Genomic DNA, 25,101 nt, shown 5'->3' with positions numbered 1-25,101 from the left:
CAATATATGCTTATAAATCCGTGAATGAGTTTTGACACAAGGTGAAAACGATTTTTAAACTTGACTGCTTTCAACAGAGAAAGCACATTAATCTTTAATTGAAGCTTAAATGAATATGGTATCGACATTTTTCACAGTTTTGGGTATCACACAGGGCGTGGTATTGTTTCCTTTTATTTATCTAATCAAAGAATGAAAACATACGACTTGACTTTCGTGTATGCAGGTACTTGAATATGGATCAGCAACAAGTTAGATATTACAGTGTAGATCATTTAGGAATGATTTTTACAATAAATTGCCCTTGACGAGCCCCTCGCAATATCAGCTTTTTTTAAGCAACAATGTGTCAAATACAGAAATCGATGAAGCGTGACACTGGATTCCAACTGCTTCAATGTGACAACCATTATATATCCTTTACGTTTTTACTATAACAGCAACTATAAATGATTATTTTTAAATAATGAATGAAAGCCAGTAAATAATTACAAAATTGGAGCACTTCTAACGGATAAAAAAGTCTGAAAGCCAGTCCAATAATAACTTATTTGTTTATTCTTAATCGATCATCTTTGCGTATTTGCAGATAAGGACTAAATGCTCATTCAATTTGAAACGACGTCGAGAAAAAGATGCAAACAAGAATAGTATGACTTAAATTTCAACACTGGGATCAACATAATTTGAATAATATACAAGTTACAAGTTTTTCTTCACTTTGTTGGTAAAACTATGTTGAATCCGGCAAAATACTAACGAAACAGTGAAAATTTTAAAAGAGACAATTTCTACTATAGAAGTATAGCAGTAAACTAAATGAAGATATTAATAAATGTTTTATGCACCTGAAATGCTTTAAAAAAAAAAATGAAATCTTTGGTACTCGCTGAACATGCACCCTTTATAAGTTATTATATAATTCCCTAATGTTAGTTTAAACAGCTAGTAAATATTATTGAAAAATTATAACAGTACAATATTTTAATTTAACATAACAGTCAAATATTGAAATAAATAGTATATCTGATATGGAAAGTTGAAGAGTTATAAAATGTGTTAATTTCCTTAACATGCTATATGGCATGGCACGTAATCGGTTCAATAATAGTAAATTATTTATAACATCCAATCACAAAAAAAATCACATACGTCATGTTATTTCAATTTTAAATAATAAAAATAGCTTTTTTTATATATTAAATCATTGATTTTTGTTTTTCAGTGATCTTTGTTTTCATTTTTATTAAATTTAGAACTTGAAATACGTAAGAACTTAGTACTACATGGTATTACTCTTTTATTACTTTTGATGGTAGATATTTGGTAATCCCAGAACAATTATTAAAACTCTTCTAGACTTGTTGAGTTTCTAGATCCATTTGGATTTAGAACCTCAAAAAATTTACACGTCCAATTTTTGCCTCCGAGCAGGCCCGAGACCACAATTAATTCCTCTATTAGTTCTTTATAACGTTTTGTCTCATCAAAAAAAATGACCTATTCTTTTTGACAGATCTTTTGTGTGTGTAATGTACAGTACAAGTCCAAAAATATGTCCAAGTTTCAGAAAAATTGCATGTTTACAACTTACAAATTTAGCCAATACACATCCATACCCCTATGGACCAGTCAAGAGATGTTCCGAAAACTGTAAATATCACCTTTTTGCACCTGGCCTAATCACTCTTTCCATATCAAAATCAGTTAAAATAAAATATCTTAACATTTATTTCACCTCTCTTCTTTCATTTCCACCTTACAAAAGCTAAGAAATGTTTGAGAAAAGGAAAGAAAAAAATTTAAGAAGAAATACACTTTAATTAAAGGGAACTATATTCGTGGACAACGAAAAGTGGGGTCATTAATTGTGGTCTTGGGCCAGCATTAGTCCGAAATTACTCTGACGTCCAGCGGCTGTTTTGCCAGACAAGCTGGGGCCTTGGGACGTCAGAGCTCGTCCCATATCAAAAAGTGGATAGAATGAAATTCAAAACAGTGTGGCTGTGGCCATTGATTGACACATAAAATTTATCCATTGACTGGGACAATTTACGTGAACGTTTGTCTGTAACGACCACTGTTCACGACGTACCTACGATAGACATTTAAACTGTGGGGTCACCAAAGGTTTCTTAACGCCTTTAATTATAAAATAATTCGAAAAATTAATCAGGAATAACCTTTATGTTTTGATTCATATAATTGATATAAATCAAAACATCGTGTTATTTCTGATTATTTTTTCGAATTACTTTATTAAGGTGTTGAGAACCTTTGGTGACCCCATAGTTTAAGAGTCTTTAAAAAGTACATAGTGAGCAGTGGTCGTTACATACAAACGTTCACCTAAATTGTCCCAGTCAATGGATGAATTTTATGTGTCAATCAATGACCACAGCCACACTGTTTTGAATTTCATTCTATTTGCCCGTCCAAAATAGATGCGCTGCGTCGTCGCTTCTGGTGCCGACTGAGGGCCTTGGAATTATCATGATAAATCGGGCATCAATCTGTTCATTTTTCATTTATCTCATCATTTATGTAAGTTTCACCTACCTGCCAACCTTTATTTTTCTATATTTTAACAGTTTTCACAGAGACCCATCGATTTTTGCATTTTGACTTTCACTTTCAAATGGACGTCAAGTTACGAGAGAGTTTGTGGCCTCGAGACTCAAATATGCAAATATTTATATTTTTTCCCCCTCCTTTATAGGAGATCAATGTTTAACATTTAGAAGCCAACCACGATTTTTCACCTCCTTTACAGGAGATCGGCATTAGCATTTAGTTCCGACCACGATAACAATCGGAAGCTCTCGGACATTTAGATAACTTGCATTGTAAATGAACGAGGTGTTACATTATGGTCATTTGCATAAATCATCACTGTTTTCTCGTGGTCACGTGATAATCTTTGAAAATGAAAGACAAAATGCAGAAATCGATGGGTCACTGTGAAAACTGTCTAATTATGAGAGTATAAAGGTTGGCAGGTAAGTGCAACTTACATATATGAAGAGATAAATGAAAAATGAACATATTGATGCCCGATTTATATAATTCCAAGGCCCTCAGTCGGCACCAGAAGCGACGAAGCAGCGCATCTATTTTGGACGGGCAAATATCCACTTTTTGATATGGGACGAGCTCTGACGTCCCACGGCCCCAGCTTGTCTAGCAAAACAGCCGTTGGACGTCAGAGTAATCTCGGACTATCCGAGCATATACATATCTATATTTTGTTGTTTACTCGGGAATCCCAAATGTTGTTGCTGTTATTGTCGAATGGAATCATAAAATAGGGAGATGCATACTATATATGACTAGTGTGAAATCCATTTTCACTGAATTAGTACACAATTATATTGAGGGGCCAGCTGAGAACCACCTGAGGGTGCGGGATTATCTCGCTGCGTTGAAGACCCATTGGTGGACTTCGGCTGTTGTCTGTTTTCTGTGATATCCATTTGACGTGGGTCGGTACTTATACATCCCGTCAATGTGTTTGTATTATCTTTCATTTTTGCTGGTGTGTTTTGTATATATATGCGTGACTTTTTGTGTTTCTTAGGTAAATATGACGTGGCTCTGTCCTTTTGAAGATCCCGCCATTTAAGTGTTATTATTCTATTATAATTTTGAAAATACTTTGAACGACAAAATTATTTTACTCGCGTAGTGGTTTTAACAATATGTGGATTTTTTTTAACCCTGAATAGCACCATTCCTCATGTGAAATTATATTTTTTTGGAAAATACTTTGTACGACAAAATAATTTTATATTTCTTCTTGTGTCACGTGACGTTAACATTTTCTGACGTCAAACACGCGAAGCAATAAATGTGGTTGTTAAATTTGATAGATGCAATGTGCTTCTTTGTTAAATATTTGTTTGTTTTGAAATTGTGACACAGTGGTGACTGCTGTACCTAAAATTTACAATTTTACCTATTATATCTGTTGTGTTCACGCATCGTTGTAAATATAATTGAATTTAATGTGACTGTCATACAAGTGAGAGGTTTAGCGCTATAAAATTAGGTTCAATCCACCATTTTCTACATTTGAAAATGACTGTACCAAATCAGGAATATGACAGTAATTGTCCATTCGTTTGAGGTGTTTTATCATTTGATTTTGCCATTTGATTAGGAACTTTCCGTTTTGAATTTTCCTCGGAATTCAGTATTTTTGTTATTTTACTTTTTGATTAACAATATCCAACCAGCAATTAAGCTAATACCATTAACATACAACAACTTAGATTGAATACCTCTAAGTTTGTTTCGACCAGCAAGACAAGATCTACAAAAAAAACCAAAACCTTACAATAGAAATCTTCAGTTGACTCTTTATACGAGTGATTGCCCGCCTTCAATGATAATATTTGCCATTGTTTTTGAATTAGTTGTCTATTATCTTGAAAAATTATATTCTTCGTTGCTGTTTCTGTAACATGAGGTTTTTTTTTAATTGTTAGGGTCGTTAACCATAAGCAAAACCTTCTACGTGAAGGGTGGGGTTATTCTGTAGGGGTTTTCCATCCCTTAGACGACTGCATGAGCTTACGAGTTCTATCTACCCAGATTTTCTTTCTGGATTTACTTCCATAGCCTTTGACTTTCCAAAGTCACCCACTAGGCAGTGGGGCTATTATCCCATAGCTGAGGCAATGGGCAGTAAGTAAGTAAGTATCTTGAAAAGTATTTTAAATAGAAACTACACCAGAATGAGATGTATATATAGGAATATGTCAACATGGCCGAAATTGTCAGTTTTTTTATAATGTTATTCTCTTTCATTCTTTTTAATACTAAACGTGTTAATTGTTGAAGATGTAAGTCAGCGTCACAGGCTTTTTATAGGCTCTAACTTATATTTTCTGAGATATATCAGAGAAAATCTTGTTATTGTTGTCTTCTTGCAAACACCCCACAAAAGGTTTAACTCTATAGTGGTGCAAGAACTGCAATCAATTAGCCTGGGGTCCTGGCTAATCTTGTAAGTGTCCTTGCGATGCGCAGCTAGATTGGACCGGGATACCAGGCTGCAATCAATTTTGGAACAATTATTGAGTTACCCCTTGTTTTGTTTTAAAGGAGTAGAGTTGACTGATTGCAATAACTTGTCATCAATTTAGTTCATCTAATTGGTCATTTAGATAAAGATATGACTATACCCTGTCTTATTTGAAGTTTTTCCTCGGAGTGCAGTATATATTTACAAAGATGCGTGAACACAACAGATATAATAGGTAAAATTGTCAAAATATGGGTACAGCATGCAGTCATCACTGTGTCACAATCTCAAACCAAACAAATATTGTTTTGTGTAAACATTGAACGACAAAATTTCTTCCTATGTGACGTATAAATTTTCTGACGTCAAACACGCGAAGCAATGAATGTGTTTTTAATTTGATAGTTGCTTGTGTGCTGTTTTATAAAATTGTTTGTTATGACAGTTGTTGTCCATTCGTTTGATGTGTTTTATCATTTGATTTTGCCGTGTGATTAGGGACTTTTCGATTGAATTTTCCTCGGAGTTCAGTATTTTTGTGATTTTACTTTTTACAACGTCCAGATTTATGAAATATCATTGCGCCAAGGACTGTTTCAAATGGTGCATCGATGCAATGTTGAAATTTGATGAATTTATAAATCAATTCCTTTCTAGTATTATAATAATAGAGTTCTAAAAAAAACGGAGAGATATTCAATCTAAGCTGATGTATCAAAATATATTAGCTTATTGTCTGGGTGAATATTGATTATCAAAAGGTCGTATCAACATACATAACATAAGATATTATCGGACCACAGATGAATTATCACCTCCGGCCTCACCCCCTATGGATTTTACTAACCCTCTATGGGTCCGTATGGGGTCAGTAGCGAACGATATAACTTATAGTCAATCATTGTATTCCATGTCTATTTTTGTGTCAATTAAATGGCGTCTAGTCTTTAATACGAACAAAATGCTGATATATTATAACGTGTCCATGCATTGGTGGTTGTTTCTTTTGGACCTTTAGTAATTTTAATCTATGTTTGAGTAACGTATATACCAAATATGGGTGTTTAAGTTGAATCGGTGAACATCAATTTGCCTCTTTAAGTGTTGTGTGAATAATGAAGAGGTGTAGGTCGTGAAAAGTAAATGCTAAATAATTAAAAAATAATCGTTTGTATGGTCAAGAAGTATAAGTGTCCTTTCGGAGTAGAGAAGTATAAGAAATAAAAAAAAATTACAAGTTGAAATGGATCTCTAACGAATTTATGGAACTAGTATTCAATAAAGTACAGTGGCCTATAGTTGATAATTTCTGTGTCATTGGTCTCTTGTGGAGAGTTGTCTAATTTGCAATCATACCACATCTTTTTTTATATTTGCAAACTCTTATAAACAACTCTGTTCAAATTCTAAAATGTTTCTTCAAAATGGTTAAAACATCCTTTTTAAGTCAACAAAAGAAGAATACACGTTTATTTGTAAACATTCAATAAATTAAGTATCTTACTGTGTACATGTACTACCAATATGTAAAGATATGATCACCAAACATTTTGTCAGATTTACCTCGTTAAATGCACGCTACACAGGAAGTTAAAACAACTATCTTATCTACTTCCGATAAAACAATTATAAATGTTTTGATTTGTACTCCCCAGGAAATGTAAGCAAAATCCTCGTTACTACACCTGCTCCCTAGTTTCGCATTTGTCTGGACACTTAGCTTCTCTCGAAATGAATCTTTTGATTCCATGTTCTTATAAACTGTAAACAATCCGCTTAACCTATAATAAGCTTTAACCGTTCAGCGAAAGCAAATTTTCTAAAATATTAAACACCCTCTTCTTTTACTATGATAAAGTGAAACTTTTTTTCGGAGTTTTGTTAATTGTGAAAAAATAAATTAATGAAATGAATGAATTAAACTTTAATGAACTGTTCGTTTTGATTATCTTCATAAAGTAAGGAAAATATGGTCGAATTAAAAATGTTGTAATTCTGTTGTCTGCAATTAAATCTTTTAACAATAACAATTGTGTGTATGTTAAGAGTCACCCTTAGCCAAACAATAAAGTCTTAATTTTCTCATTATTAACAAGAAGACTTGAAACCTATTAACTCTCGAGCTGACAATTTCTGGCGTAACTTGTCACAGACGACACTTTTCTATTTCTCCGCACGTGCTCTTTCTCAGCGATGTTTTGGTTTGGAAAGGCCTGCTGAGTTCATAATCACTGCTTTTAGGAAACAAGAAACTAAATCGGCCATTACTTTTATATTTATGAATTTTTATTCTGAAAAACACTATGAAAATACCAGAGAATTATGGGTTGATAATAAGTTTTTATCTAAAAGTCACACGTCCCTATTTAACTTAAGGAAGCAAAAGAGCTCTCTAAAGAAACGATGTTGATAACATGTTATTTACATGTAAATATTGGCAAATATATGGGTCTTTAATGAAGTAAATGTAAAAATCTTACAATTGATTATATCTTTTGGTAGTGAAGGCTGCAACCAACAATAAAACAATTACCATTTCGGAACAAGCTTTGGTATATAGTATTACACATGATGACTGATTGCCCGGATAGAGTTGCGACAATTTGTGAAATCTCATTTTTTTCAAAGAAGCAATTTATTTAAACATAGAAAAGTTACAAATTACGACTGCGTAGCCTATAATTTTTTACATCGACGTCTACAAACAATTTTTCATTAATTAAAAAAAGATAATTTCTCGCGCGCCTGTTATTCAAAATACGTAAATACCATCATAGAACATTTTCAAGTATCAATATGGAACAAAGGTTTAAGTTGTAAACTTGAGTAAAACAGCATGAATTTTTTTTTTAAATCGATCAAAGAAAGAAAAAAAAAGAGTTTTAAAAATACGAAATTTGGTCAGTTTTAGCCTTTCACTCTCTGTCATATGAAAATGCTTTAGTTACATGTAAGTGAATTATTTGTCTCTACCATTTAGATTCTTCCGAAGACCTATATATGTATGTGACAAATTCCGGAAAAGTTTGTTATAAAACCGAAGATCTGTAAAAATATTCAACAATGGCAAAGTATGTTGATGTCAATTCAAGGGTACTATGATTACCCTATGGAAAAATATGTGAGTAAAAATAGTCGGATTTAGAGTAAGATACGGTGCATTCATGGTTGACATTTCTTTCTAGTGTGTAATTCAACGCATTTGTTCTTTTTTCACGGAAAACATCTCAAAGGATCAGAAAATATCAGTCAGTGTGCATCTTCAAACCAAACTTGTGAATTTTTAACAAATCTAACCTTTGTAACTCCCCTCCTATATAACCTTTGAAACTCCCCTCCAATATCACCTTTAAAATTATTCTCCAATCTAACTGTGGAAATGTTTGCTATTTTAACCTTTGAAATTCACCACAAATCTGACTGTGGAAAACTTCTCTCAATCTCAACGTCGAAATACCACAAGAATCAAACAATGGAAAATCTCCAAAAAAATCTGTTTGTCGAGATTCACCACCAAGCTCATCGTGGAATAGACTGGTTCACGATCGCAATATCCAGTATGTTACACGTATGGATATCAGCTAATACATGGAACGAAGTACCGGGAACCAGGATAATTGGAAATACTATACAAAACCGACAGTGAAAAATGTTTCCTAAACTTGATTCACAAAAACAGGGTAGATAATTCGTCATAGTACATACGGTTCAATTTTGTTCTATACAGTTAAATTTTCACGAAAAGTGTAAAACAACTCAAACAGGAGATTCAACGGTCTATATTATTAGGTTTCAATAATCAATTTTTATTTATACTGACTGCGTTTTTGAAAATCTCCTCAGACATTATAACAATTGGAGATCAACCTCATGACACGTATATATATCTGCTAAGTGTAAATGTAAAGATATTTGTCTTTAGCTAAGTGTTTTTCTTCAAATGACTTAACAGATGTAATTTTGGTTGATCACTTGTACTTTATGCATTTTCTTTATGAAGAATAATCGTTTCAATATGTCTTTACATCGTACATTTAAATCTTAATTTTATTTTATAGCAAGTTTTATCGTTTAGTAGGCTTTAAATGAATCTTCCAATTTAAAATTGACCGATAACGATTGCTTATTTTTATTCAAACTTGAATATCTTACAGAAAGATCGCATATTTCTGACCAAAAATTATTCGAAAAAGAAAAAAAATTAACAGAGTCGATGTGACAGCTGCAAAGAGCGTATCTTGACTTGATTATCTCAAAAAAGATCAAGGCAATATTTCCACAGTTCTTTGAATGAATTGAAAAACACACTTTAATGTCCGTATCATATAATGAAATATTAGAGGGTTTGTGTGCCAGAATAACCATCATAGCGAATTTCCAAAAGCTGAAAAGACATATCTGATGATAAGAAAGATTCGATAAAGATACTTCTTTATGAGTGATAAGGAATTCATATTTCTACTTCGCTATTCGTTTACATTATCGAACAAACGATCGATTCAACGTAAGAAAAACTATATATTTAGAAAATAAACTTAGTGGAGTGGTCTTCATACTAGTTTAAAACTGAGACAAAGCCGTTATCAAGGAACTGGTTTTCTATAAGAACAAGACGGTCCTGATTCCGAAACGCATACGTGTTACTTTCCATATCTATATCATATAGTATGTATAATATTTTAATAATTGTTGTACCAAATGAAAGCTGAAAGACTTGTGATTGCTGAAGAACTTCATTAGTTTAAACGGTAATAAGAAATAGCATGAAATTTTAAAAGAAGGGCATACTATGTCTGTTTCTCAGACCCGAGGTTCCTGTTTTTGTAATTTCAAAGTTTTGGAACCAGTACAGTCTTATATATATATGCAATCAAAGTTGATTTTTTCTAGACAAATATAAAAAAAAAGGAGATGTTGTATGATTGTCAATGGGACAGCTATCAAACATAGTCCAAATGAAGAGGACAATCTACAACAATATATAGGCAATCGTACGACCTTTAGAAATTACCAAACCTATACTGCATATATATATAGTCAGCAACATAAGGCACCGACATCTCAAAATTTGGAACAATTGAAACAAACAAAACACGGCCTAATTTATGACCAAAAAGTAAGCGGAAAACCGAATATGACAGACAGCAATTATCGAAAAACACTTAATTATATGCTGCGTGCATGGTTCTGACACTAGGTTAACCAATCATTCTTTAACCTGGAGCAGTGGTTTTCACAACTCATCTGATCGATGTTAAGCACAAACAAATACAACTAACATGCATAAAGACCAATTACACGAAGTGTCGATCTAAAAGTACTTGCAGTTACCAAAACTTAGTTTCTTTGCCTACTAAATTTATAAATATCGGATGTTCTCCAAGACTAAAGCATGTTAATTTAATGTATTGCTTTCAAATAAACTGATTGTCACTGTATAACTGAACTTAAAACACCGAAGCTATAACCATGCTTCAAATTGAGGAATTTAACATAGAAAGCAAATTGGCTAATAATTAGCGGTGTTCTTCCTGTATATATACAAGTACCATGTAGAATTCAGAGCACCTTTTGGGTTTTTCAATGATGATACATTTACGAACATTAGTTTTTCACCATCCAAAACCTCAAAATCAAAGTATGAATTGGTGTTTAGAGTTCAATGCACGCAATATACGTCGAATGTATTTATTCCAGTATTTGCAATCTGCATACGGAGGAATGACAACTCTTTGGTCATTCAGAAATAATTACTTCCGGTTGAGTCTCTATACAAGGCTTCCATTGGTCAGTCCTACTCAGAAGCATGGCAGCTTGTCTCCAATTACAATGGCAATGTCTTATTCAATGATCAAGTTGTTACACACTCGTTTCTACAAATGAAGACGCTACTACCCTCTTCAAACGAATATCTTTTTAAATTGAAAACAAAATTGAACGTTTGTAAAACGGGCTCTTTCAGGTGTAAGTATTGACACCTTTTATATTGTTAACTACCTAATTAGCATAGACGGCCCGTGACAAGGCGGTTTTAACCAATGCATCTCTTTTTCCGTAATGGTATTTTTGTTAAAAGAGATACTATTAACAAATAAATGTGTGTATTATTGTGAAGTCTATAAAAGAAAATATTTCTTATGTGAAAATGAATCATTCATTTCGCTCGATTTGCCTTCATTGGAATCTCCCGACAGACTTTTAAATCTTATGTCTTTTTAATATGACATAGGCGACAAACTGGTTACTTTATGTCCACGGCGATTCTAAGCTTACGTACGGATGAATGAATTCCGGAAAAAAGCGTTTTCAACAAGTTAAATGAATCTTCAATTTTCATTGAAGAGAAATGTAATCCTTGCATTTATCCTATGTTTTTAATGACATTCCCCCGGTGAATTGTTTGTTTCTTTGCACGACAGAGGCTGGATTTTGACACTTTTAACAACGCATATAAACTGATAAGAAATTAAACTTCAGGATCCGCCATATAAATAGGGAATTTTTTAGCCATATATTACATCGACTTTTTATTTCATTTAACACAATGTTGACATATATAGAAATGCAATATTATAAATTACAAAGCAGTCAAAAGGTGTTAAAATTCCAGTGTCCTTTAAAAAGCATACCCATGTCACAACAGATAAATTTAATTTATGATTCCGCAAAAATGTTACGGTTTAAATATAATGCATTATCTCGTTTAAGAATATTATAAGTTTGAATGCTAAGAACATTTGGCTAACAATGAATCCGAACACAGACTATACAATCATTACCTCTCTGATGTTAAACCATTTGCATTGTAAATGTAGGGAACCTTTAACATAACGTCCTTAAAATTCTTGCTGGTCGCGTTGTTGATATGCAAGTTTTTTTTTATATAAAATTTTATTGTACAATCTTGTTTTGAATGTTGGTACGGGTAAAGTAATAGGTTCTACAACGTTGTCTGTAGTTACAACTATCTGTCAATGTTGGTTAAGCTTGAAAACGTGAATCATAACCGTTTTAATGTTCATAATAACACTATTATACTATGCGGTATGGGCTTTGCTCATTGTTGAAAGCCGTATGGTGACCTATATTTGTTAATTTCTGTGTCATTTGGTCTCTTGTAAGAAGTTGTCTTATTGGTAATCATACCATATCTTCTTTTTCCTATACTAATTATACAAAAAAGTACAATTAAAGCAAAATCGAACGCCTGAAAATAATATATTCACAAGTTTATCAGCTAACAGTTAAGCCAAAGTTTTATAATCGTCTTAAGGTCCATCTTGTCATATGAATTCACATGGATTAGTTGTTGAACATGTTGGAATATGAAAATAAGAAGATCTGGTGATTCCAAATGATATATCAAAAATAACGTGCAAGGTCAGCAACATTTCGAGCATGCATATCAACAATGTTCGTTTCGTTTGCAGTCAAAAAGCTTCTCCTGTCATATATATTTTTCATTTGTATGTATACACTATGAAGTCGTCACATCATCAAATACTTACTCAGTTATTGAACACCAAAAAAACGTTCATCTTGTTCATAAATTAAATATCATAAAAAGGAACAGAAACTGAGACGAAACACAAAAATAAAAAGATTAAATGAAATTAGTCTCTGTGTAAACTTATACAGAAAGCAAAATTGAATAATTATCCATTAATAACCAGAATGTTGATTAAGGACAAAATGTCTGATCATATGTTCGCCTAATTCCCAGAGATTGTCCCACAACGATCTGTATATATTGTGGTATGATACATTGAATGTGAAATGTCTAATACAAGTAGTTTTTGCGACATTTGCTGTTGTAGAATAGATATTGTTCAAGCATTGTGCATTTACTGGTGACGTATGTATTTTTAATTACCCAATACAAGTTACTGATTAGCATCTTATTGTGCGTGTTACAAAATTAGCATGTTACATCTTTGAATTAAACCATCAAGATTTAGACAAATGGACAAGTGTAATATTAATGCAACTGTAAAAAAAAATTGCAACTTTATTATTTTTTCATTTGATGCCTTGAAAGCTTTTATCAAATGTTTTAATTGACGTAAAGTTACGTATTCAATAAGTTAAGTTGTTTATTTTTAATATTTACTCTTTCAACTTGATACCTATAATTCATTGAAATCCGCACAGCTTGAATGATTATTTTTGCAATTTTCTTTATAGCTCTTATAACTATATTAAGGCGGGGTAATATGAATTTAAAAGTACAAGTATATACATTCAGAATAATGGGATCGTACAATGAAATGATCAGACTGAAGAAAAATACTAAGTGACTTTTCACATTAGAAAAAAAAAAAGCCGATAAGAAGCCATATTCGATATACATTGTATAAAAGGGATACATTTAGGTAAACACATATTTAGTATTTATTATTTGTCAACAAACTATATTACATCAGGACAGTGTAATTTATGACATTACTAAACAGTTTGTAATATGCATGAAAATAATAATAAAAGGATGTTGATGAAGAAGTCATTGACACAAAACCTCTCTACACAAGAGATGCAAATATATATTTACCATAGAAAAAAACCCCAGCACAGGTAACACCTTCTAGTAAATGTTTTATGTACGACTAATAAAAAAAACCTAATATCGTAAAAAAACACAATATTATTTTATTCAGTATGTTCATGGCATTGCACTAGTGTCATCCTGTACTATTAGTTCAGACACCTATATTGCATTATAAATCGTAAAAACTTACCATCAGCAGGTTTTAAACTATGATCTTGATTTTGATAACTTCGATCTTTTTGTTACTTATATTTTTGCTTAAACTTATTTTAGACTTGCAGGTGTCTTTCATGTACCGATTTCATTGTCTGTTCTGTTCTAAACATTTTGTTACTCCACTTGGTTGTCTTTTCATTTCTAAACATTTTGTATGAGTACAGAATTTATTGCTGATGACAGATGAGTCAAATGTTCAAAATTGGGTTCAACGATATAGGAATTGCTTAAATGCTTTAGGAATATATATATATATATATATTGAGAAAAAAAACCAGCTCTGGCACAGTAATATTTAAGAAAAAACTACAATATTTGAGATAACCATATTATTGTGGAGAGTTGTCTCATTGGCAGTCATACCGCATCTTCTTGTTTATATCATCAGGAAAAAATGTTTTTTCTAACCCAAACAAAAGCAGAAAGCAATAGAAAACCATAAGTCGAGGAAGAATAAACAACACTAATATTTCTCGAAAAAGAAGCACAACAAGTTAGCGTATACCGACCGTGAACATATATATTCGATTTTCCCCACCGTGAAATGAAATTAAAGTGTTTCCTTCTTTATCAAAGATTCAACAAATATGGAAGAAAAAATATATATCTATAATTGAAGAACGTCTGAATTGTCTGGTAAAGGCGTTTTTGATGCGCATGGATTCTAAACTTAATATATATTCTTCTTACAGGATAGTACTGCATGCGGGTACTCCTAGATCGGCACTTTTATCATTTTGTCTTTATGTTTTTATGGGTTTTGTGTGTGGGTGGTTCGTTTCGATCTGATGAGTCCAACCATTTCAAACTGGTTTTCTTTACAACTTGTGATTGTTGTGTTGTGCTATAACACGACTGTTCTATGTTATGGGGAGGGTTTATTAAAAATTTGAATTTTAAGCAGTATATCAGTGTCAGGTATAACTATTGCTACATGTTCAACATTTCCAGAACCAGTCTTGTTGTTTCAACCAACATAATTTGCAAAAGGGAGGATGAGCATTCAGAAATTGTATACCATGACTATAATAGTTCTGTATCGGAAGGGAGGGATTGATTGTCAAATTCTTTTGGTTGTAATGAGAACACAAATTGTTTGAAACCTTAAAACTATATAACACTGTTCTGTTCCTAAACCGCTTGAATGGACAGATACTACATGTCAGTAGGCTTCTACATACAAATATTTAAACATGCTTTCTATGTCAGTGTAATGCATATTACCAAAATTATATATTTGGCCTTTTTAATGTTTTTGATTCGAGAGACACTGATGAGTCTTTTGTAGACAAAACGTCGTTATAGGCGTACACAATTTTAAGCCTGGCATATATGGTGAGTTTGTAAAACGGTCAACTAGACATCACCAACTAACAACGGACTCTTCTACGACAAAAAAAAATAGACGGAGAAAACAAACAAAAATTAACAACACATCGTCCAAATAGATTAGAACAAGCACTAAATGAATTGGGTAAAGCTAAACAAGTTTTAATTGCGTTTAATCTTTTTGCCTATATAGACCAGATATCGGAAATTTAAATGCACATTAAAACAACATGCATATATAGCAAGATATCCCAGTTGTTACAAACAGCATGGTCAATAACTTGCATGTATTGAGCACTGCTGTTACACATCATAATGCACTAAAACAGATTTATGGAAAGTTTGGTCACATTCTAAGCTAGGAGCACCATGATAAGTAAAAGTTTAATAGGTTAGCTTTGCTCGCTCAGGGACTCTTCTTAACCATTCAAAATTTACATACTATACTCTCTGACTATAGGAGTTCAGTATAAGTGGATCTAGGATTTACAACACTGAGAATGTCCAAAAAGGAGCAAAGGGGATAAGACGACCTAAACTTTTACTTATAATTCCGTTTTATGAAACTGAGAACCTGATTTTTAAAAAGGTGGGGACTGTAAAATATCTTTAAAAGTAAACCACTGCGTTTTGTCTAATATAGAAACTATACGAGTTCTCAAGTTGGAGTATATAGATGCGTTAATAAATTCTTAAAAGTTTTTACCATAAATACAGAAAGAAAATATTGATAAACGCAGAGACCTGTTCAAAAAGTTCGTATAAATGGAAAAAAGGAAAAACCACAAAAATACTGAACTCCTAATCAAATGGCAAAATCAAATTTTAAAACACATCAAACGAATGGAAAACAACTGTCATACTAGTATTCCTGACTTGGTACAGACACATTTTCAAATGTAGAGCCCTTGCACGTTGCATGTATATATATGGTGTTTCTTTTGAAAATCTATTAAATTTCAACCATAAAAACGGGTTCCGCTTTATGAATTGTTTCACAGTGTATGTTTTACTTGTTAATTTGGGAATAGTAGTATACCTTGCGGTTTTTAGTAACTAGGAAGATTAAAACTGGCAAAAAACGTGCAATAATGAATGTCTTTGGTAATTGCAGACATTTGACCATAACTGAAATGGCTCGAAATAGATGAATGATAATTTATATGTAGAAACATTTTTTTTTATCTCGACAATTAGAAATAAAATAATTTAATTATTACTTATCAAAACAATACATGTAAGTTCGTTTGTCTTTTATCCATGCACCTGTGTGCATTGGTCAGTGTTAATCAAGAATATTGTGCGATAGGCGGCGGATGCAAGTTCGATAAATGTCCCATAGAACTGAAGGCAGAATGTTCGTTTTCGTTTCTCAAATTAGCAAGTCCGTGATTTGATCCTTGGTAAACGTACCAATCATTGATATTCGTTTGATGGGACTGTCCTAAACTTACATTGTCATTTCGATGAATGTCGACAGACGAAGCATTTGATAATGGTGAAGTCGTAGTCTCCTGACTTCCTGTCACTTGTTCAATCTTCACTTCCTTCGAGGAGGGCGGTGAGCTTGCTGTAATGTCACCTTCAGACGGACTTGTTTCTTCATCTGAATCTTTCAATTCGGTACTAGGTGAAATGTTCCCATGTATTTTCATATGTTTCCTGAGTGAACTTGGGTGAGTATACGTCTTGTCGCAACCTCTAATTTTACATACATAGGGCTTATCACTGGTATGAACATGTGAATGTTTCTTTCTGTCAGAACTATTTGCAAATCGCCTGTCACATCCCTCGAATTCACAACGGAACGGCTTTTCTCCTGTAAAAAATAATAAACGATATGTTAAATCATTTCCTTTGCATAAAATCTCTAATCGGAAACAAAAAAAACGAAAAATGCAACACTATATCAATACATCATTTAAAAAATGTATTTCCCAAGACAATATATGTAACCCTAAAAGGGGAAAAGCATTCTATTTTTTCAAATATTTTTTGTTTGGTCTAAAAATGTATTTGTTGTTTGAACCACAGCTCTGTTCCATCTGAATGTTATGCAATTTTATTCTATAGGGTTTAATCCAGTAAAAGCTAGCCTTCTGTTGTCGAACATGGAGTGAAGTCAGCTTGAATAACAAACAATTTGAAAGATATTAGAAGTGATGAAAAATAACAGTCGGTAAATGCTAAGAAATCTCATATATATTTTTTTTATGGTTTTTTTTACCAACTTTTTCATTTTCTTAAAGTAATCAAAACAGAGATCATATTGTTTTTGTAAAATTAATTTCCATTTACATAAACAGAGACATATTAATATTGATGTAATAATTATCAACCCTGAATAAATGTCGTGGCATTAATGTGATTATTTTTCAAAATTACAAATATGAAAATCCCCAGTATTAAATGGCACCATTCTTTCATGATGTTTTAATAGAATCCGACTATGGTTAGTGACGACATCTCACGAGAGTTAAAGAAACAATGAGATATGCTTGCAGCTCGTAGTCATTATCCTGAAGTGGCAGACAGGCAAATACAATAGGAGTGCTGTATCTGACAGCTTACTGATAAATGTTTAATCCACTATAATGACCAAAACCTGATAATATAGATTTGTCTTGAAATAATAATAATTAATTATGCTTCGTCTTTCATTTCGCTCGTTTGTTATTTTTGCAGCTATCAGGAGAGCTGTATTATATATATTGAAACATATGCCAAATTAATTTATGAACTGTTAAATTATCCCATCGTCAGGGTTGCCATATTGCACAAAATTTGGGGCATTAGTGTTTGCCATTAACATGATGATAAATAATGGAATTTATTTCTTGATTTGATTTTTGTTTTGTTTTTGTTCGTGTACCTGATACTTGTCGTTGGATCTATGTATTTGAAAGCTTGTATTATTCAATTTACTTCGTTTCTAATATATCTGCTCCTGTAAATCTCCCGACTGGTTTGTATAAGTTGGAGAGTTTAACTTTGTGTCAATAATAATACCCCCCCCCCCCCAAAAAAAAAAAAAAAACGATCTGAAAACTCCAGATTTTACATAATCTTTTGCAAATAAAGAGGGTTATTTAAAATTTATATATAAAGTCTTGTATTGCAGAGGACAAAAACGGTTTGCTTTCCGACTTTAAAAGGATCCATAATCAAACTATGTATTTTTACATAAGCATACAGTTTGCATTGTAATTTATTTTTACAGTCGCATGCATATATTGAGGTCAATGTAAAGCAACATAGATTGGGGCTTTTATTTGTTTACTTTTCTTTATTTTTAAAAGACAAAGTGTTAACAGTTTTAAAATAAATCTATTTATTGTTAATAAAAGTTTCCTATCTTTCAAATTGTGTATTTGTTATGCGGCGGAATCATTCGATTTTATAATAGATCTTAAAATTGTAGTGGTTACACAAAATAAACGATTATTTATACTTGAAATTACAATTTATAAATACTAACTTAGTTTAGTACATGACAATTGTTTATTCCTAGATATAACAATTGTTGTTAATGTCTAGAATGCATATTTTTTAAAGTAAAAATTCTACAAACAAGAAAATACATATTTCTCCAATTATTATAAGTTTATCTTTGAAAATTATAAGAGAGTAACAATAAGTGATTATTATTTTTAATGTAGAAATTGTCCATGCAGAGCATGTTGTTAGCTGCACAGATGTCGATATTTCCTATTGTCATGCATCTGTCACGTGAAGGGCATTATTATTTGATATATTTTAAGACTTCTTTGTATATTTTAAAACCTTATTTTGTAAAAAATGTCCAAAAATACATCGGAAGTTAAAATTATTCATAATAACATATTTAACTGCATATACATTCAATGATATATCTTATTTTGCAAATGAAATAAACCAAATTACCCTTGTTAAGTCGGAGTTATATGACAACTTATTCACAAAGCTTCACGATTATGCGCTTTTGGTAACTAAATAAGTTTTAAAAAAACCAAATATATTGACTTTAATTATTCCAAATACGGAGGAACAAGTGACAATCTTATTTTATAAAAATAATATCCAGAGCATAGTATCTAAAATTTCCAAATGTTTGACAATGAGAGTCATGTCCTAAAATTGATCTTGATATTAATTGCTTTTTTACTGTATTGTATGCCCGAAACACTGTTACAGTATACATATTGTAACAATGTATTTATATTATAAATTATATAATGTGACAATGTATTTATTTTGTACAGTAAATATTGTAACAATGTATTTATGTTTGTTCAGTAGATATTGTAATTTTTTTTAACAATGTATTTATAGTGTTCAGTAGATTACTAGATATCTAAACATTTGTATTTATATTGTACAATAGATATTGTAACATTGTATTTATATTGCACAGTATATAATATTACTATGTATTCATATTGTACAGTGGATATTATGACAATATTCGTGTGTCCCTTGTGGGTCTTTACTTGATAATAAAGTGTTATTGTTGTTCTTCTTTATAAGTTCGTATATTAATAACTTAAATTAATAGATGATATTAAGTGAAAAATAAAAGTCCGGAAGTTGAAAAGCATGTCGGTAGTGGAACTCTCTCCATATCTGTTAATCTTGTTTTCTTTTTATTGATGAAGATATGGCATTTGACAGACTGTCAAACTCAAATCGATCAATGTTTGTGTATTTACTTCAGGATTAATTCTACTTGTAATCCAATACTCTACAAGTGTTTATTGTATGTTGCTTCCAGTAAAACAAAATTACTATTTGTATTAATTATTTGTAGAGGAATGAAGGATGCTTCAAAGCTTTCAATTTGTTCATCAGTTGTTAATATTATTTCATTGAATTCAAAATGATGAAAATAACTTTTTTTAGTAAAAAAAGATGATTGATTATATATAAGTTTCTTCAGGAAATAAAAGTATATTTGAAAATTCTATTGAAAGAAAAAATGACATAATATTTGTAAGAAAGAATTATTATATACATATATAACACTCATTGTACTGTAATTTCGAAGTTTACTTGCAAGCTGTCTCTCAAAATACGACAACATAAAACTAAATTCGCAACAGGTTGTCATAAAATAGTGTACGTATGTGTGTTTACAACTTTACAAACTGCTATTTCAACTTTTATATATTCTAATAAATATTGAAAATATTATGATAATAAATAAGATTTCCAGCTGTTCTGAATTACTACTACTAGCAGGAAGCAATCTTAAGAAAAATGCACTTTCACCAATCTACTACAGAAGTGTAATTTGACATTCTAAATGATGGTTGTTTTCAATAGTCGGATAACTTGTCTGTCAAGAGCACAAATTAAGCATAAGAACTTATGAATGGTACCGAGTAAAAACAAACAAAAGTGGTGAGAAAATCTTCTGTTAGGGATCAAATAGGTTACTTTTCAAAACCTACAACGTCGACAAAATGTTTGTATCCTTGGATACGCATATTTTATCACCGTGCAGATAGAAATTTTGTAATTTTTATTTTAGTAAACACACGTGAAATATTTGAAGGCAATTCGAGATATTTCATTTTCGTTTAAAAACTATTAAATTAAGACCGATTTCAAACCTCGGACTAAAACATTTTACAGTAAGAGAGTTTATTTTTTTAAGTGTCCGCGGTATACATATTTCAATTCAGTTTTAAAATACTTTAAATAGGTTCTGACCTGCTGAAGATCATATTTAAAATGCGTTACTTAAATTTAAACAGTGGTATTTGAATTTTTAACATGTCAAATAAAAGAGGGAAAATGTTTTGTTTATCATTTCTTCTACACGACAGGAGGGACTTTAGACTCCTACATAGTCGGTACGGTACATTGGAGAGTTTGATTCAAGATTTATCTACATTTTTGTACAATGAAAAACATGTCTAATTTTCCTTCTCCCCAACCCTGCTGTAAAACGAATTAGCCTGGATATATAAAACTTGATATGTATATTACAAAATTCCTGTAATAAATGAAAATTATAACACCCTGTTGATTCATCATACGGTAATAAAAATAAGATTTTGGTGAAAATAAGTATGGTTTACTTATCAAAACAAGTAAGGGGCGTGAAGACATAATACTCAAAGAGCGTTCTCAAAGACATCTGGAAAGAAATTTAGTTCCGACTTGTCCCCCATAACTAAAGTTTATGACCATAATTACTGTCAGACTGAAATATTAAGACGCAATGTAAAAACAAGATGTGCTCTCCTCTCTTTCTGAAGCATATGACAAAACCACATTGTTCCGTCATGATTTATATCAAGATGGGTTCGATTAATTGGCCTATTAATTAGTCGTTAGTGTAGCTGTTAACTTGCCACATGGAAACAGTGGGTGCAAATTTGTAGTTATGTAAAAGTTGTAAATTGGACCTCGTTCTGTCCGCCATTCCACGTGACCGAATTATCAGAACTTTTATTTTTAATTTTTTAATAATAAATAATGATAAACTTTGTTATAATGTTTCACAAAAAAATCTTTTGAAGATATCATGAAGATAATAGTGCAGAACATACATCATAGTCGCCAAAATATGACGATGACTAACTCTTTATAAATTCTTCATATGTTCGCACCCACATTAATTATTTTCTTTCATTTCAAAGACCTAATGAAATTACAGTACATTTTCCCAATGAAACAGGAACAAAATGCCCAGAAAAAGTAGAATTATAATTAAATATTGTAACACTTATCGTATTATGACATCTTTACATTTGAATTTAAAGGATAATATTTTAATACATGTGAAAAATCATGACAAAAGCATTGCATTCCAAAATCAATTCCGACCACTTTTTGTCAGTTTAGGTGATAAGACAATCGAAAACCAATAATCCTAGCTGATTATCAGTTTTGAAATGACACCTTTTCAAGTCCTATTAGCCACAAGTGGACAATCCGATAATATTTCTGTAAAAATTCGATTTCTCTCCCATAGAATTATCATGGAATTGATTTTAAGTATTGAATTTTGCGCCAAAATTGACAACTGCCTCGTAGCTTCAGTTGTTGAAATAATCACCAAAACTGTTATTTACAAATAAATGTTACAAATTAACTTTAGAAACTCTCAATTATCCCCTTAAAGTCTTCAGGCTAAATTGAATAAAAATTGGTTTTTATTTTTATTGTTGCACTTGTTATATTTGACAGTTTCTTTATAGTATTCTAAAATAGAGATTGAAATTTTAAAGAATTCTTTTTTTAAAGTTCAAAGACCTGTTAATAAGTGTACATGTTTTTGCGACCCAAAGGCTATTCGTAAATAAGTTACAAATTTTTTGTGTTTAAAATCAATTTAGTTTCATGGGTTATTCAATAGTTTATAACCCAGCAAAAAGTTTATTGATTCTACAAATACTCTACTCAAAACGAAACTTATTTAGTTTAATTGTAAATAAAAAAAACTCTTTCACTATAACTTAAATATGAATTTAAATATTTTAAGGGGCGTATATGTAAATATGTAATTACATAATGTTTTAATGAACTTTTTGTCAATCAGTCTGTTCTAAATAAATAATATTCTGTATCTTTTATTTGTTCAATTTTCATTTTTAATAAGAAGAGTTAAAAATCATTTAAAAAGTTTTAAGGGGAATCTTGTTTTGAACAGATATTTATACTTTGAATATTCAAAAAATGCGCTTATCTTGGTCAATATCCAAATAAACTGGACATATCATATCAAATTAAATTTAAATCATATGTATTTATGTGTCAAAATATTATCACGAACAAGGAATCAAATTCTGATCGTTTAAATTTAAATTCAACAAAATTATAAGTTTACATGTTATTCCAATAAGATTTGTTCAAACAATTGATAATTCTATGAATCATTGAAGATTAAAATTTATGCGATTTTAAAATTTTCCCACAATGTTAAAAAATGTAAACTAAGAGAGTTTTTTTACTTGCTCTTTTCAATAATTCCTTTAAAAAATAAATAGTAAACAAATGTGTTCGGCGTATTCGTATAATTGCGAAAACTATATCATAATCAATCATTTGTAAATATTTAAAGAAAATACTATTTTCTAAAATATTTACTAAGAATGTGGCGGAAATTCATCATACCTGTATGTGTTCTTTTGTGGATCTTGAGATTTTCAGACCTAGCAAAGACTTTTCCACATCCCGGAAACGGACAAGGAAATGGCTTTTCTCCGGTGTGTACTCTTATGTGATTGACCAGTTTATATTTTGCTTTAAAAGGTCTCTGTTCCCGAGCACATTCCTGCCAAAAACAAGTATGATTTGTTTGTTCTGGACCTCCGACATGATCCACAGTAATATGAGTCACTATTTCGTGCATTGTATTAAAAACTTTATTGCAAGGCTTTTTTGGCTCTGGTTGTTCAATGTCTGTCCATAAACACGTGTGCTCCTGTTTGATCTGTGGTCTCATGTAACGAAAAAATGCTCCTGGTCCATGTGGTCCCATGTTCATATGATTTAAAGAGTTAATAGGACCCATGTTATAATGTTGTGCGTAATGGTCCGCTCGTGGTGGAAACTGTCCAAACTGATCCGTCCTGGGATACACATCCGGTGGTGTTGGAAGTCCAAAACGGACTTGATTGTTCAAATGATGAGATGGTGCTTGGTGTGAAGCATCGTGTATACCTGGGAACAGTAGGTGACTAGAATTTGTCTCCGGGTGATGATGTGAATGGAAACCAGCAGATGTAGCAAACATTCCTCCATGATGTCCGGTTCCGCTTGTTTCATGACTTGGTAGACCAATATCAGGCCTTCTGAACAAAAAGTCTCTTGCAGCATAACTTCCTAAGTGCGAATGTGTGGTTCCATAGCCATTTGCCTGAGAAGGGTACTGTGGTGGACTCGATTGATTGTGTAATCCTTCATTCATGTGATGTGGGGGACTCAACTTCAATGCTCCCGGGGGCAAAGTCGTATGTGGATTGTCCATGTACGGATTAATCATATTGGTGTACTATTTTAGTATATCATCAAGAGTTAATGATGTTATTTTTTTCACGATAACCCAGTTGGTGCACAGTGGCAAACAATCCTGATACGGCACAAGCGATGAGACTAACGTTACAGCAGAAACAGTCAACAGATAGGCCCTGCTGGGACTTGATAAAGTCGGTCCTGATTGTTGGTAGGTTCCCGTCACTCGCACCACAGTAGCTCTCTAATATAAATTCTATCTTGTCGAAAATGAAGGGATGATATGAAGACCACTACAGAGTCAAAGAAAATATTCAGTCCTGTTTAATTTTCCGACAGAAATCAAATTGATACTTTTTCTGTACAATCCTCCTCTCAGTTGGCGTATCACAAATTTTGATTGGCAAATGGTAACACCTTAGTTATTTCTGATTGGCCATTTACTTTAGGGGCGTAAACAACTTCAATAAAGGCGGTGTTAAGAATAACAATATTTAAACAAATATCAATTGATTGGAATTAATTTTAAATACAATAATATTATTATTATCTTTCCCCTCTTCCCTGACATATTAGAGAATTAAATTGAATATCGTCAAGCTTTTTTGTTTATTCTTTATAAAAAATCAAATTACTGTTTTAGTTAAATGAGTTCCGATTTCTCTCTTTTGAAAATTTTAATATTTTTTCAGATCTTAATAAAATAAAAATATTATTAAAAAAAACTTATTCATATTATTATGAATTCTAAACAAGACTTGGTTCTGCTTTCACTATTAGCTGATACTTTCTTCTTTTGTTCGTGCACATTTAAAAAAAAAATATAATCCACTCTTTTATTAAGTTATTTAACCATATATATTGTTGTCTTCGTATTCACTGTACTCTATATTTACTATTGAAATTTATATATTAATTCCAGCTATTTTAAAAAACCACTAAACACAAAACTTTTTAAGATACAATAATTAATCACTTAAAATTAGAAAATGTTTTTATTGATATATGTAATTTATAAACAAAAACAAAAAGGGTCGCCATT

The 25,101-nt window shown here is 31.5% G+C and overlaps 1 protein-coding gene across 1 annotated transcript; it reads right to left on the bottom strand.

The window, feature by feature from the left end:
- Positions 1-16,274: 16,274 nt before the first annotated feature.
- On the bottom strand, positions 16,275-24,463 carry LOC139517185 (zinc finger protein ZIC 4-like). The gene is made up of 2 exons (XM_071307911.1): positions 23,220-24,463; positions 16,275-16,935 (listed from the first exon to the last, which is right to left on the bottom strand). Exons 1-2 carry the CDS (start codon positions 24,088-24,090, stop codon positions 16,406-16,408), a joined length of 1,401 nt encoding a protein of 466 aa, XP_071164012.1. The 5' UTR covers positions 24,091-24,463; the 3' UTR covers positions 16,275-16,405.
- Positions 24,464-25,101: the final 638 nt, after the last annotated feature.

This window comes from Mytilus edulis, chromosome 3 (assembly GCF_963676685.1).
Source record: "Mytilus edulis chromosome 3, xbMytEdul2.2, whole genome shotgun sequence".
NCBI lineage: Eukaryota > Metazoa > Mollusca > Bivalvia > Mytilida > Mytilidae > Mytilus > Mytilus edulis.
The sequence above is the reverse complement of the archived record's forward strand: the minus strand, read 5'-3'. Positions and strand labels throughout refer to the sequence as shown.

What these genes read in the sequence shown, in the direction of transcription:
- LOC139517185 (XM_071307911.1), bottom strand. Translation starts at nt 24,090, where the DNA reads ATGATTAATCCGTACATGGACAATCCACATACGACTTTGCCCCCGGGA. An exon ending in CCACAAAAGAACACATACAG is followed by an intron (nt 16,936 to 23,219) that starts GTATGATGAATT and finishes TATTTTTTACAG; the next exon opens with GAGAAAAGCCGTTCCGTTGT.